A 15,468-nucleotide genomic window follows, 5' to 3' on the forward strand; every position below is an offset into this window, starting at 1 on the left:
TATATATATACGAAAGACAGTTATGAGAATGTGCTTAATTGTCAAAAAATTCCATTTCAGTATGCCAAATACATCAGTAATATCTTCAATTTCTTTATGCAAAATATAATTTCTAACTTTTTTCTTTTGCTTTTGGACTGAAAAATCAAAACATTTTCTTGTCAGGTTTTGTAAGATTCACCTTCTTACTAATGGTGTCGCACTAATGGTTGGCGACTTGTCTGCAGTTGCAGTAAAAGCAGCGAGGCTTATCATGATATAAAATGCTGTATTGCAGCACGATCAGCAAAACGGACTCTTCATTAACTTTTAATGATTTCGTCCCATTTAAAGTCTTATTTATGGCACTGAAGCATTTATTAAATAGGTACATAAAGATTCCCCTCTGCAGTTGTGTAGAAACATGCTGGAAGCTCAGTGTTCTAAATCATCTGTAAATGAAACATACGCTTTAATGGCTCCGAATGCTGCAATGTTTGCTCAGGCATTACTATGTGCTCCTATAAGTTATTCCAGTGTCACATCTGGTAATTTAATTTACTTACTTAATTATTTGTCATGCGGCAGAAGCTTTTATCTAAAGCTTAAAGCACACTTATTATCTCCCTCGAGAAACCTGGGGTTAAGTGCTTTGCTCAAGGGCACTGTGGAGTTTCATGCATCACCTCCTGTGGGTTTTGAGTCTACAACCTAGCAGTTTCCAGCCAGATGCTTTAGCATTATGCTGCACCTCCCCTGAATCATGCGCTTTACTTCAGTAATGTGGCATATTTCTGTGAAACGGGCTTTTCAGCATGTCAAAATGGAAGGTAGTGCTTGATTTTATCGATCAGGAATTTATGGGATCATGAAACGTGAGCATTACATACTAGACTAGAATCACGTGGATGGAGGAGAAGTGTTGAAGTAAAGCCTGATCAAATCAAGTCTTGGAGCTGTTGGTTTCTAATAGGAGCTCCTACTTTATCAGGTGGCGGTTATATTTTCTATATTATATTTATATATATATTTTCATTCCCACTGGGAGTCACCACATCACTGTGCTGTTCATTTGGTTATCACAAAGACAAACATGTTTTTTTTTTAACCACAGAGATCTATTAATTATATGTTTACCTAAAAAAACATAAAACAAATGACCCTGCCTGTAAAAACCCAGCTTAAGTCATTTTTTGTGATTTACTACATAAAATCATCCTTCATAAAGATGTAGAACATTCTGTGAAAATATAACCTTTATATCTTATATCTTGAGTGAGTAAGGCCATGTCAAAGATTGAAATCATAGTGAAATTAATGGTTGAAATCAAACTTTGATGCTTGTTATCTCATAATTAGATTTTGAGACTTTAGCCTGGATTTCATAGACAAAGACCCTTTCTATCCTCAATTTATAAGAAGAAAAAAAACATAAATATAACATTATTATTATATTTTCAGCAGAATATCATACAGTAAATTCTATGTACATTAATTTATAATAATAATAATAATTATTATTATTATTATCATCATTATTGTTATTATTATTATTAACAACAACATTTGAATAAGTTGCCTATGTAATAATAATTAGTAGTTGTTGTTGTTGTATTATATAGGCCACTTATTCAAATGTATGATGTTACTAAATATGATTTATAATTAAAATTTGGTGCATATAAATGAAAATGATACAAATATAGATTTTGAATATAGTTCTTAGGGGGAAAAAATGGCTAGATTATTCTAAGTAGACTTTTGCTTCCAAATTTTGTTAAACATTAAACATTTTGAATCTGCTTTGGTTAAATCATTTTTTTATGTTTTTTTTTTCCATTTCAAAAGAAATGCATAAATACCGAGATACTGATTCAAGTATTAAAAATATGAATAAATAAAATACATTTTTAGAGCTATATTATAAAATATGCACGTTTTAAAAAAAAAAGTTGTTCCCTTTCAAAGGAAATGCATAAATACTGATATACTGATGCAAGTACTGAAAATATGAATAGATAAAATAAACATTTGGAGCTATATCACCCAAATGAGTACAAAAAAAAAGTATCAAAATAGCTGTAATTGCCTAGCCCTGAAGCCAAAAAACATTTTTTTAAATGCACAGCATTCATATGATGCATGATCATGTGTGGTGGTACATAACATCAGTGGGTAAAGAGTACTCTATTTTAACCGTGCTGCATTGCTGTAAACCCATCAACCTGTCAAGAAGGATGAGCAACCACAGACATCCACCACCCAAAATAAGCCTGGTAACAGCTACTCTTGCTCTTCAGATGCATTTAAATGCAGCTCTGTGTTAGAGAAGATGATGGAACATCCTTGTTCCTCATATTTAGCGCAGCGCTCTATATGGCAGCTTTAGTTTACTATTGAGCTGGTGCTGGTTGAAAGCTTTCACCTTGAGATCGTGCAAATCCTCACGTCTAAAGCATGTCAACAATCCGAGGCTATCTTGTAATGAGTTATGTACAGACCCGAGCTCACATGACAGGAAAGTGAAGTAATCTAGGCGCCAAGTAGCCGCGAAAATAAATCTAACTTATTTTAAACCGGGCTGGCTGGTGGAGTCAGGTTTCCGAGAGAGCTGAAGATCCACAACCTGCTCAACTGAACGTCTGATTAAACTCAAGAAAGATGGAGAAATTTCAACAATACAGTGTTTATATTACTGCGAATGAACTACATATATTTCAGTGCTTGTGAGACTACCTTGAAACTGCAGCTTCCCAAGTGCTACTTTGGCTTAGTTAACCTGAAGTCAAGCTGCACTTTTGGAAAAGTAATTCATCGCACTATACAGTATACAAGCAATCAGAAAAGTATTTATCAGGTACAAAACCAAAAACATTGTAAAATATGACTTTTTGAAGTAGTAAATAAAGCAAAGATTTACAGACTACATTTTACAAGAAAATACTATTTCAGTTTTTCTATGTCAAAATTTCACATTTAATTCAAAGTTAATTCAATTCTTTGTAACTGTTAGTGAAATTTACTAGCGATTTCTGAGAAAATTGTTTCTACACCATTTTTTTCAGTCAGAGATTGACATTAAACAGTATCTGAACAAATATCTTATATATATATATATATATATCAATATCTTGCACAAAATAAAAATAAAAACAACTAAAAATGTAAGCAAGTATAAAGCAGCATTAAAATAGAGGTCTGCGCGGGACTATTTTTTTAGCAAAAAAGTGTCGCAGAGAGAAAAAAAATAATGTAGGTTGTACAAAAATAGCTTATTAGCTATTTTTTTTCGTCTTGTCAAAATACTAAATTCGTTTAACATTTTTCTGTTAACACAGTAGGAAAAGTGTCGTCGAGAAAAATAAATAAATACGACATCTGTCATTTAAAAGTATAGGCTAAGCAAAATATAAACAAAACCGAGTTGAATGTCCTTCAAGGACTGCGCATCCACACTTTACTCCATCCTTATTCTGTTCTGTCTGAGGGCCGTATATTTACCACCGGTACAGCCTGCTCTGAGCATCGTTATGCACATGCTGCGTACAGACCACGCAAATAAAACACGTGACGTTTAAAGCATGCGTGCAGCGCGTGCATCCTGAGCGCAAGCTGCACCGGTGGTCAATAAGAATAAAGCGCAGATCTGCTGTTCTAAATGAATGTCGGGAACGGGATATTGTTAGACCGCCCGCTCCCGTTCAAATTACACCAGAGTTACCGACCGCTACCGCGTTTTATTCGGCAATAGGGAAAAAGTGTTGCAGAGAGAAAAAAATAAAAATGTAGGTTGTACAAAAATAGCCTTTTAGCTATTTTTATTCGTCTTGTCAAAATACTAAATTCGTTTGACATTTTTTCTGTTAACACAGTAGGAAAAGTGTTGCAGAGAAAAATAAATAAATACAACATCTTTCATTTAAAATTATAGGCTAAGCAAAATATAAACAAAACCGGGTTGAACGTCCTTCAAGGACAGCGCATCCACACTTTGCTCCATCCTTATTCTGCTGTCACTCATCGACAACCTGCCTGATCCGTCTGAGGGCTGTATATTTACCACTGGTACAGACTGCTTTGAGCATCGTTATGCACATGCTGCACACAGACCCCGCAAATAAAAGGCGTGACGTTTAAAGCATGCGTGCAGCGCGTGCATAACAGTCCGAGTGAAGGTTGTACCCTACGGTGGTCAATAAGAATAAAGCGCAGATATGCTGTTCTAAATGGACGTCGGGATTGGGATATTGTTAGACCGCCCGCTCCCGTTCAAATTACACCAGAGTTACCGACCGCTACCGCGTTTTATTCGGGAATTTAATACCGCAGCGCAAAAAATCTGGTCGGGTCCCGCGGTTCCCTCTACATTAAACTACTGTAAATGTTCTGCTACGAAAAAGCTGATAAATTCCCTGTTTTAACATGAATTAGGGAATCTTTTAAACTTAATTTACAGTAGTACATTTTATGCTACACTTTTACTCAATGAAACGTAGCTACAATGCAAAACATTTGTGCAGGATTTACATGAATAAGCTAAGAAACGATTTTCACTCAGAAACTGCTAGTAAATTTCACAAATAAGCAGAAAGTATCGTAAAACTAAAAGTGAAATCTTTAAGTAGAAAGTGTTGATGATTTGTCAAAAGTTGTAAATAAAACAATATTGGGTTGGTTGAGTACATGCTGCTAGAAAATACTATTTAAATCTTTCTACGGCAAAATTTCACATTTAATTCAACTGCTATTTTTTTGTAAATTGAAACTTACTAGCAATTTCTGAGTAAAAACTGTTTCCACACCATTTTTGTTTCAGTTAAAGATCTCAGTCAGGGTAACAACATTAAACAGTATTTGAATTAAACTTGCACTCAATAAAAAAGTAGCAAAACATTTGTGTAGGATTTAGGTAAAAAAAATAAACCAAGAAATCAATTTTCACTCATAAATTGCTAGTAAATTTCACAAATAGTTATGAAGAAACAGCAAGTAACACTGAAATTCTGAAGTAGATAGTGTTGTGAAAATGATTTGTCAAAGTTGTAAATAAAACATTGTTGGATTATTTAAGTATGTTTTACAAGAAAATACTATTTTAGTCCTTCTACTTCAAAAGTTCAGGGTTAATTCAAAGTGTTTTTTGTTTTTATTGTAATTATTGTGAAATTTTTAAGCAATTTCTGAGTGAAAATGGTTTCCTATACCATTTTTTGTCAGTGTGGCTACTCCTAAAGCTACTTTTCCTAAAAAGTCAACATTAAAAGTTAAACAAATGTACTTAAAGGGTTAGTTCACCCAAAAATTAAAATTCTGTCATTAATTACTCACCCTCGTGTTGTTCCAAACCACATTTTCCACATTTTCATCTCTACTGCGTCACTTTGGACGACAGTATCATGACGCGAGCGTGTGGCGGCGGTGACCCAGATCCGGCGTAATGACGTCATCACGCCGGATCTGGGTCAGCACCGGCGCTGCCACACGCTCGCGTCATGATACTGTCGTGAACGCGCGTCCAAAGTGACGCAGTAGAGACGAAAATGTGGAATAAAGTCGTTATTTTTGTTTTCTTTGCACAAAAATGTATTCTCGTAGCTTCGTAACTTTACAGTTGAACCACTGATGTCACACGGACTACTTTGTCGATCATCTTTGTACTTTTCTGGACCTTGAACGTGGTAGTTACCTTGCTGTCTATGGGAGGGTCAGAGAGCCCTAAAGCGTGATATCTTAAATTGATATCTAAAAATATCTTAAATTGTGTTCCGAAGATGAACGAAGGTCATACGGGTTTCGAACAACACGAGGGTGAGTAATTAATGACATTTTTGGGTGAACTAACCCTTTAAGGTTTTCTAGGTTATCATTGAAACCAGAGCAATGCAGCATTTCATGCCATGAATTTATGATTTTAAGACTTTCTGCTTTGATTTAAGACTTCTAAGGCCTTAATTTGGAAGGGCAAATTAAGACTTTTTAAGATGAATGGTTTTCCTGATTCATTAGTGCACACTTTTAATTTTTCAATTAAAAAAAAAATGTTTTTGCAAACTCGCTCCATTTCTAAAACTACTTTCCTTTAAGGCTGATGTCACAAATCCCCCAAACACACTGTAACACCCACTTTTGATCATTCATTCAATTCCTGACACATAAAATCAAGTCCCACACTACATTTGTCTCGATTGTTGTTGAATATCCATACGTCACATTATGGAAGTAAGCTAGATTATGAATAGCATTTGTCTTCTACATTAGTTAGCTTGTCTCCAACACTGATACTTACGTAAAAATTCTGTTGAAGTTTGTAATTATCATACTGTCATTGTTTTGCTTTAGCAATTAATTAAATTAGCATGCAATATGTCTACATTAACGGTGTAATCATGATATTTTAATGCCTCTAAAAATAAATTCTATTTCAATGTTTGTCACATAGAAAAACGTTCTAAGAATGAGTGAAATTAAATTTGCGCAGTCAATTTTGTTATTTGTTGCAGAAGAAGTGAAGGTAAAAGAGAGGGGGCTAGAAACAAATTTACAGGCAATTTCAGGACAGTGACAGAATTGATCAGGTGAAAAAGAAACAAACATCTTCTTAATGTGAAGCTTGTGTTCTCAGTCATTAAGATGGAGCCCAGAGTCTGACATCAGATTGCTGGCGGTTCAAGCAAAGCGGGGTTATGACCGATTCAATAAACAGCTCAATATAGGATTTCACAGCAAAATGAAAAAGCTTTTATTTCCAAACACTGCAGAAACAGTACAAAACTAGATCTGCCCAGAACTCACTGAAACGATGCTAGAGTTTACTGAGGGGTTGCAAGGGTGTTGCCAAGCGGTTGCTAAGGTGGTTTACTTCCTACTCGAGGCCCTCCTTCAATGCAGTCGGTGGGACTTTGTTAATCTATTTTATCATCCACCGGGTAAAAATCAATCAGATTATTGTGAAAGAAACACCATAGCTCTCCTCAACCAGCCGCAGAATTTCAAGCTAGTTGAGATTTGTTGAAACAAGTTTAATGCATAGTGGTTTGTTAACAAAAACCACTAACATTTCCAAACAAACTTATTTGAATATGTGCAATATTTATTTTATTATTATTTTTTAAATTATCAAGAACACAAGCATTGGGAACCAAATAGTTTTACACAAAGAAAGAAAGAAAGAAAGAAAGAAAGAAAGAAAGAAAGAAAGAAAGAAAATCAAATGATTTTCGTACCAGTTTCTTTTTAACTGTTCTTGAATGTCTGGCGACTAGTATAGTAATAGTAATAATATTAATAATAAACATACCATAATTAACTTAATATTAATATATTAATAACAGTAAATATATATATTCATATTTATAAAAGCACATATAAAATAACAGTAATAATAATGATGTTGTTGATAATATTAACAATAATTAATGTTTATTATAATATATAACATTAACTTATTAAACACAATAAATAAATATATACGTTAATATATAAAAGTATAATATATAAAAGTACATACTACTGTTACTACTACTACTAATAATAATATGAATAATAATGATAATAGTATTATTAATTATTATTTTTTATAATATATAAGCTCTATGTATTAATAATAATACATATTGATATATACAGTACATATGTATATAATATTATATAAAATGACATAATAATAATAATAATAATAATGAATTAGATAAAAAATACTAAAAATATATAGAAGCAAAACAAAAACAAAACACTACCAAAAGGCATCTAGTTAGGACCAGTTATTATATAAATCATTATGCTGTTCGTAAAATAATCATTAACAGAATCACTCTACTCTCATCCCTAAACAGCAAACTCCTGTAAAGCTCCTATTTGTCATCCCAAAGCAAGCGCTCATTATCAGAGTAATGTGTCAATCGCCACAGTGTCTTCCAGTCACTAACAATGACTACAAATCTCCCTGTGAAGTCATCCTTTCCAGCACATTTCCTTAAAAATACAATTACAAGCCAAACGTTCCTCATGATCTTTTTCAGATAAACCCAGCCGATCGATGGGTCCAAGCAGTCGTCACACTCACCAACTGCGTGTGAGTCCGGAGGAAGAGGAGGGTTAGAGATCCACAGATTGGGCCTGTAGTTTCCTGCCTGTCCTGCAGGTGGTTTGCTTAGTTCTCCAGAGGCTGGTGGAGACCAGCTCCAGCGGCACCCATAAACATAACGCGTATTCAGCAAGCCTTGGGGAACAGCTGCTTTTATTTCCGACCGTCTTCTTCTCTCCCCTCCCCTCGTTCAGGCCTGCGCACTGCCAGCGGGGCTTTTTTGGGAGGCCTTCATGCCTTTGGTGTCATGCTGGGGAAGCAACAGTCAGTGTTTCTCTCTCAAATCTATATTATGTTCTGTCATTAAAATCACATGCTAATGCTGCACTATGGGATTATTACAACTGCATCTAATCTGAAGGTTTAACTCTCTAAAGCTCACTGTATCATATTTCATCTGCAAACTGCCTCTAAACTGATCAAAACTTTGCTGAAAAACCTGTTGCACACAATCTACTACATGCCTTCTGTCATCTGACTGATAGTTTGGACATTTTTAGCCAGTAAAAGGCCTTTTAGTTTAATTGTACAAACATCCACCTTCAGCTTGTGTGTCACGCATGTCTTTTAGCTGTGAAATCTTTACTGATTTTTATGAAGTAAATGTAAGAATACATTTTGGATTGTTAGTCATATTTAAAAATGAGCACTTGCTGGATGGTTTCCTTGATTATACATATTTTTTTTAGCAAAATCAGGTTAAAATGTGATTGTCGTCAGGCTTTTGAGGAACGTTTCTGTTCATCTCTCAATCATCATTGTATTGCACTGCATTATATGTTTTGAAACTACAGAGCTTGGATCATCAAACTAAGCATTTAAATGTCATCTTACTGGGAGATATAGAGTGACAACTGATAATTATATGCATTCTATGTAAGTAGTCTGCTATACTGTTATAAAAGTCGCATTAATTTGCATTCCAAGCTATTAGACTTGCGCCAAATTACATATTTTGCTCAGTTTGGGCCTCTCAAGCATCAAATGATCCTCAACAAAAACATGTATGCAAACATTTGTTTTGAGACATTTGGGTTTTTTTTCCCTCATGGCTCAATAAAATGTTCCATTTCAAAAAAATAATTTTATATGCTTTGCAAGGTTAATTTTATGCATTCTCCATTGGTTCCCCTGGCTCTGGCATCTGGCATCTACTGACTCAACTATTTTTTTCAGGGTTTTCTCACCTATCGACTTTTTCTAGTTTCATTAGTAGTATTCGACTTTTGACACTTTCTAGTTTCATTAGTCATTTAAGTGCAGGAGGAAAAAATGCTCATGCATAACAATCAGCATTTGAGATACGTGGCTTTGTGTTTGCTGAGGAAAATTAGTTTGGATCAGATTCGAAGAGGACAGCAGCTTGCCAGGTCTTCAGAGAAAAAGCTCATTGGTCATTGCCAACGCAAGGAGAGTCCATCACACCGACTGATGGATAATATCAAATATGCTTGATGTTGTTGAAATTTGCTAGAGCCAACATTTTTGTATTTGGCAGACAATTTTATCCTAAGCGACTGAAAATCAAACCCATGACCTTGGCACTGCTAGCGCCATGCACTAAAAGCTGAGCTACAGGAACTCAATGAACTGTGAGGCTTTCATCTGAACCTTCAGGTTAAAGGAATAGCTCACCCAAAAATGAAGCTGATGAAAACGTACTCACCCTCAGGCCATCCAAAATGCAGATATGTTTGTTTCTTCAACAGATTTGGAGAAATGTAGCTACATCACTTGCAAAACAATGGATCCCCTGCAGTGAATGGGTGCCGTCAGAATGAGAGTCCAAACAGCTGATAAAAACATCACAATAATCCACAAGTAATCCAAACCCCTCCAGTTCATTAAATAATGTCTTATAAAGTGAAAAGATGCATATTTGTAAGAAACAAATCCATCATTAAGCTGTTTCTGACTTAAACCCCCTGCTAAAATATGAGTCCTCTATCCATAATATTTCTTACTCCAGCAAAAAAAGTCATCTCGTCTGATTCAGGAGAGAAATACGCACAGATCAAGCCCCGTTTAAAAGCAAAAACAGTTCAAAACAGTTCTAAAACAAATATGTTTTTATCAGCTGTTTGAACTCTCATTCTGACGGCACCTATTTACTGCAGAGAATCCATTGGTGAGCAAGTAATGTCATGCTAAATTTCTCCAAATCTGTTCAGATAAAGAAACAAAATCATCCACATCTTAAATGGCCTGAGGGTGATTACATTTTCAGCAAATTTTCATTTTTGGGTGAACTATTCCTTTAAAAGTCTGATGCTCTATACAGACTGAGCTCAGATGCACTAAAAACCGGAGATGCTCTCTTACAAGCCGTGCACATACTGTACTAAGTGTCCAGCATCAAACCAAGCTCTGCGGGTCAGAGTTCTGAAGCGGTGAAAGTTCTGCAAACCAGGTCAGTGATGTAATAGAGAGGCTCCAGAGACACAAACAGCACAGCAGACACCTGAGACCCACAGAGACACGGAGGGACAGATGTGGGGACAGATATATGAGAGACCCTGTCTCTCCGCTCCCAGCAGGGCGCCAGCCCGCCTGAACCGTCCTCTCTAGCCAAACGAAATGAGAGTGATCAGCATTGGGGAGCGACTAACTAAAAGTAGCGATGCTGCTAACTTCAATGCAATTTTCAGAAGCGTGACAGTAGTACAACTAAAATAGTGCAGCTTTTCCAGTAACAAACTACTTTTTCCCCCACAAGTTATATAAAAATTATTTTCTAGCTTGTAAATCAGCGTAAAGCTTTCTCTAAGAAAAATGGTCCTTTACAGCATAAAAAAAAACAAAACTCTAATGGTTTGTCGTTCCTTGTTGACTCCTGTGTGGAGGACTAGGTATGTGACTTAAAATTAATTCCATTCCATTCCAGAATAAAAGTGTAAAATGGCACTTCTCAAAATTAAAAGACATATCTGAATACTTTTAATTCATGTTTAAAATGTAACTGTAAATGTAAATTAATAAATCACTTTAAACAGAAATATTTAAAAGGTTCACTGAATTCATGGTAAAAAGTTGAATTGGACTATAAAATAATAAACTGTCCAATGTCATGTTTTTCAACTCATCTGGCAAACACAAAAAGAAAAGCTTTTGGCAAAAGGACAAAGAAAAGCAAATGGGGCATTCTGAACCAGAGTCAGTTCATGGGTCAACTCAACCAGAGGTCCCCAACTTAAATTTTGACCTTTTTTTTTTCTGGTGCAAGAAATATATAAAGGAAGATGAAAGTCAAAATATCAAATGCCACGGATGAATATTTACTGCGTAATCCACTAATCCACAATTTGTGTAGAGGGGTGGGGGGTCAAATAGCAATTGTCACCAATGATTTTGAAACAAAAGCCTACAGATAATAAAAAATAACAGCATAAAAAGTGTGCCAGCATCATTATTGAGTTGGGGTGAAAGAGAGTTTATTTATGTTGTGTTATCTTAATTTAATTTTATTTGTTCATTTTTTTTCCTCGCTGCCCATTGTGGCCAGAACACTCCTGTGAAAGAGATTTTTTATCTCAGAGAGTCTTTTTTCTCTCTTTTTTTATCTCGACTGTACTCGAGTTCAAAATATCCAAGTCTGTGGCAAGTTCGAATACAAGTGAACCGGAGTTCAAGTTCATTCATAACTGCAAAGTCTATAAAATATTGTTTTCATTGTCCTTAAAAAATGTATGAATTTATTACTTTTGCTAGATTTAACAAAATTGCAAACAAATAAAATCGGTTAATATGTCTGTTTTTGTCAATTATTATTTATTCAATTTTATTATTATTTTTTTTTATTTCAATTTTTTAATGAATACACGAAAACTGATTTTTTTTCCATTTTACTTGTTAGAGCCACTCTTAGTCATCCATACTCCTAAACTTCTGTTTATCTATCAAAAAAGTTTATGTTCACTATAAAATTAACACTGTTTGTGTTCCAAAATGGCGCATATGAACAATTCAAATTTGCATTGGTATAAAAATAGAGAGAATGTGGATTGATAAGAGACAAATGAAAGCAGAACTGTCAAATTCCAATGGACTACAGTGAAATATGCAAATTATACAAAAATATGCCACAACCGGCCAATCAGAATGAAGTATTCCGGAGAACATTGTAATAAAATATGATTAACAGATTTAAATACATATTTCCCCCTAAAAAAATTTGTTGTTGTTGTTTTTATAATGAGCTATTTTTAGAACAAACTTCTTGTGCATTTTCACTATTTCCTCTTTTTTTTTTTTTTTTTTATGATTGCTTGACTAAATTTAAATAGCTTGTAGTTTGGAAAGCTCCTCAACACTGAAGCCATCATAAACCAACACAAATCTGACAGCAGTGTGACTGGGTTGTCCGGTTCACCATCAAGGGAAACGACACCTCAGCGCCCTGTCACCTGTCTGCAGAAATGTGTCGCCATATCCCCTCTCCACATCTACAGCCATAGCAGGAGCTCCACAGAGAAAGACGATCCCGGACTCTCAGAATACCAGCATACGCTGCTCCGTCACAGCAGGATGGAGAGACATGAAGGCTGACAGGAGGAGGACAGCAGACAGTCCACCAGAGACAGTATAAAACCTTAACCTTAGCTTAAAATAAAGTCCCTGCAGAACGACAACGATCAAGTGTCACAACAACAATAACGTCATTCAGGGAGATTGTCGAGATTCAACCATTCCAAACATGGCAGGTATATATAGGCCCGACCATATGGAAACAAATGTTATTTTTTGGTGATAATGAACTGCCAACTTGTCACGATGAACTAGTCATCAACACTAAACTGATTCATGTAAACAAGTTCAGTTATTGCGCTAAAATTCTGACTATGTATCTATCTAACATCTATATACCTATATAATCAGTACAATTTTTTGAATGAAGTCTCTTCTGCTCACAAAGGCTGCATTTATTTGATCAAAAATACAATAAAACTGTAATATTGTGAAATATTATTACGATTTCAAATAACTGTTTTCTATTTTAATACATTTTAAATTGTAATTTATTCCTGTCATTACTCCAGTCTTCAGTGTTACATGATCCTTCAGAAATCATTCTAATATACTGATTTGCTGCAAAAAAAAATTAATGTTATTAATGTTAAAGTTGTGCTGCTTCATATTTTTTTGATGCACAGCAAGGTCAAAAGAACAGCATTTATTTGAAATTGAAATATTTATTAAAATTATAAATGTCTTTACTGACACTCAATTTAATGCATCATTGCAGAATAAAAAATATTAATTCCTTGTCAAAAAAATCATACTGACCCCAAATTTTTGAACAGTAGTGTGTCTATCGCTCCATCTGTTCATATATCCATCTAATAATCCATCTGTGAATGTGATTGGTCAAGCGCTATTGGCTCTTTTAAAGTGACAAAATTGTTGTAACATGATGTGTAAGTCTTTTGAAATCTGCAATGGTCATGGCAGACTGATCAGTAATTATATCTACCCCACCGGGGAATGTTTTACTGGCTTTCAATTATTTTAATCAGTTTAACATTTCCTTTCCCACACTCCCTTCCTCTGCAACACCTCACTCTTTCATTCTCACTTTCCCTCTGCACTGACAGCTGATAAGCAGTGAGTTTCGAAACAATCTTTCCAATCTGATACATCTCACTGCACGCATGACAAAACAGAAGAGAAACAGAAAGTTGAAATGGTGAGAAAGAGGCTCAGTGATTACAGTCTAGCTACGGAAAAAAGACTGTGCTCACTGTTGGACTGGTGAGGTATAATCATGTTAGAGACATACAAATATTTACTAATCCTCTGATAATGAAACTGGAATTGACAGAAACTTTAAATACAGCTAAATTTGTTTCACAATATTTGTTACTAGCTTAATTAATAGTTCACCCAAAAATGATAATTTGCTGAAAATGTACTCACCCTCAGGCCATTCAAGATGTGAATGAGTTTCTTTCTTCATCAAAACAGATTTGGAGAAATGTAGCATTACATCACTTGCTCACCAATGGATCCTCTGCAGTGAATGGGTGCCGTCAAAATGAGAATCCAAACAGCTGATAAAAACAATAATCCACAAGATTATTCAGTCCATCAAAGTCTTATCCATCAAAGTGAAGTGAAAAGCTGCATTTTTGTAAAAAAAAAATAAAAATAAATAAATGTTGTCTTTTTTTTCCCCTTCCTGTTGCTTTTAGGCTTAAGGCGAGTCTTCTATCCATAATACTGCTTTCTCCAGTGAAAAAGTTGTCTTGTCTGAATCGGGAGAGAAATATGCACAGATCAAGCACAGTTAAGTGAAAACAATTCTAAAACAATAAGTTGGTGGATTTTGATGTGAGACTACAACTTGGGATAGGTTTTTTCACTGGAGGAAGTATTTTAATGGATTATGGACTCTTCTGACAAAAAGCGATGGTTTAAAATCAAAACACCTTAATAATAGATTTGCTTCTTTACAAATACAAAGCTTTTGGCTCCACAAGATATTAACTGATGGACTGGAGTGGTGTGGATTACTTGTGGATTATTGTGATGTTTTTATCAACCGTTTGGGCTCACATTCTGACGGCACCCATTCACTGCAGAGGATCCATTGCTGAGCAAGTGATGTAATGCTGTAATTTCTCCAATCTGTTCTGATGAAGAAGCAACCCCATCTACATCTTCGATAGCCTGAGGGTGAGTATATTTTCAGCTTATTTAAATTTTTTGGGTGAGCTATACCTTTAAATCACATATTGTTTCCGCTCATAGTGAATGTGTTGTACGTGCAAAGGTTAAGAACAGTTCTATTCACTTACACGAATGTGATTCGCTGTAATCACTTTCAAATGAGGCGTCCCTCTTCAGTGACTGCGAAAAGAGCTCGATTCGAATCATGTTACTGGAAAACGGAAGAAAAACGACTGACAGAGACGCTTTGCAATGGCCCAATTAATTCTAGCTCACGTTAAAATAACATGCGATCGATTTGACCACTTTATAAACCCATTTTACCATAATTCACGCCGTTCACAAAAATCTCTAGCTCATTTTTCCATCACTAAACTTAAGAAATTGACAGAGCTATCACACAGCTATCAAATAATATTCTTTCTGTTCTTTAAAACCTTGTAGTTAGTCCACAGGACAGCGATTTACACACATGCACCTCATTCAGAGTCTGTCCTCTGCAAAGAGTCAAGGTAGTTGAACCCATCAGAGTGAATGAATGCAGGGCAGTGAGGGCTGGACCTTTGCTATCACTTCTGTTGTGTCTAGCACGTAATTCACCCTCACAGCGTTTTGATACAGACAAGCAAACATGCTGGGTTTAATATTTCTCACCGGGTTCGAGGCAGAGTGATTGATGGACTCAGCAAGGTGTCACAAAACATAATCTTTCGTCTTATTTTCAGGGCCGTGTGATCTGT

General features: G+C 35.2%; 1 protein-coding gene across 1 annotated transcript in view; it reads right to left on the reverse strand.

The window, feature by feature from the left end:
- The window catches only part of LOC107674757 (xin actin-binding repeat-containing protein 2-like), a 54,895-nt gene extending 42,381 nt beyond the window's left edge, over positions 1-12,514 (reverse strand). Inside the window, exons 1-2 of the mRNA XM_016468850.1 lie at positions 12,466-12,514; positions 8,042-8,197 (exon numbers count right to left, since the gene is read on the reverse strand). Of these exons, the coding sequence (XP_016324336.1) occupies positions 8,042-8,197; positions 12,466-12,514 (205 nt within the window). The remainder of the gene's footprint in view (positions 1-8,041; positions 8,198-12,465) is intronic.
- Between the last annotated feature and the right edge of the window lie 2,954 nt (positions 12,515-15,468).

The sequence above is a fragment of the Sinocyclocheilus anshuiensis genome, unplaced genomic scaffold (assembly GCF_001515605.1).
Source record: "Sinocyclocheilus anshuiensis isolate Anshui unplaced genomic scaffold, SAMN03320099.WGS_v1.1 scaffold680, whole genome shotgun sequence".
Taxonomy (NCBI): Eukaryota; Metazoa; Chordata; class Actinopteri; order Cypriniformes; family Cyprinidae; genus Sinocyclocheilus; species Sinocyclocheilus anshuiensis.